At 39.0% G+C, this 799-nt stretch overlaps 1 protein-coding gene across 1 annotated transcript in view; it reads right to left on the minus strand.

Moving 5' to 3' along the window:
• Window positions 1-44: 44 nt before the first annotated feature.
• LOC102758459 (myosin-8-like) overlaps window positions 45-799 on the minus strand; it is a 25,130-nt gene continuing 24,375 nt past the window's right edge. The window contains 1 exon segment of the mRNA XM_015562541.1: window positions 45-327. Coding sequence (XP_015418027.1) covers window positions 175-327 — 153 coding nt within the window. The 3' untranslated portion in view covers window positions 45-174.

Consider the following 799-nt stretch of genomic DNA (forward strand, 5'->3'; position numbering starts at 1 on the left):
TTGAGAGCCAGGTAGAAGAGAGAGAAAAGACCAGTCTAAGGACATTGTTTGCAAAGCACCCTATGCTTTTATTTCCGTTGCATAGGGTGGAATAGACAGTAATTACAGATAGACATGACCAAAGGTTTCACATTTTGTGCTTCTCTTTAGTCACTCCATAACATCAGGGCACAATCACTCTTCATTTACGATTTTTGTGTGAACCTCGCGGCTCTTCACCCGCAGCTTGTTAACCTGGGACTCAGCTATGTCAGCCCGCTCCTCAGCCTCCTCCAGCTCGTGCTGGAGCTTGCGGAATTTAGATAGATTTGTATTGGATTGTTCCTCCTGAGAATAAAAATGGAATTGTAAGGAACCCAGACTGTGCATCTTTCTAGACTGTATAAGCCTAAGGGGAGAACAGACTTGGCATCTACAAAGAAATTAAAATACTCAACAAGAAACATGATTGTCTTACCTTCTGGATTCTGCATATCATTGAAATTAACTTTATGATTTATTTGGGATTTGGTATCTCATAAATAATCACATCCATATTTTTGCAACCAAAATGTACTAAAAGACACATACCACAAGCAGAGCAAGAAAAAGTTTAAGACCAGAGAAGGAGGCAAGAATATTGTCATGCTTGTTAGTGCTTGCTATAAGATGACTGTTTGCATGAGTTAGATATTCCTTATCATATTAAGACTGAATTTCTTTAAAAAAAAAAAGTTTTTTTTTAAAGAGAGAAACATCCATGTGAGAGCAGAACATCTAACAGCTGCCTCCTGCATTCCCCCTACTGGGGATTGAGCTC

Source organism: Myotis davidii, unplaced genomic scaffold (assembly GCF_000327345.1).
Source record: "Myotis davidii unplaced genomic scaffold, ASM32734v1 scaffold37, whole genome shotgun sequence".
NCBI classification, from domain to species: domain Eukaryota; kingdom Metazoa; phylum Chordata; class Mammalia; order Chiroptera; family Vespertilionidae; genus Myotis; species Myotis davidii.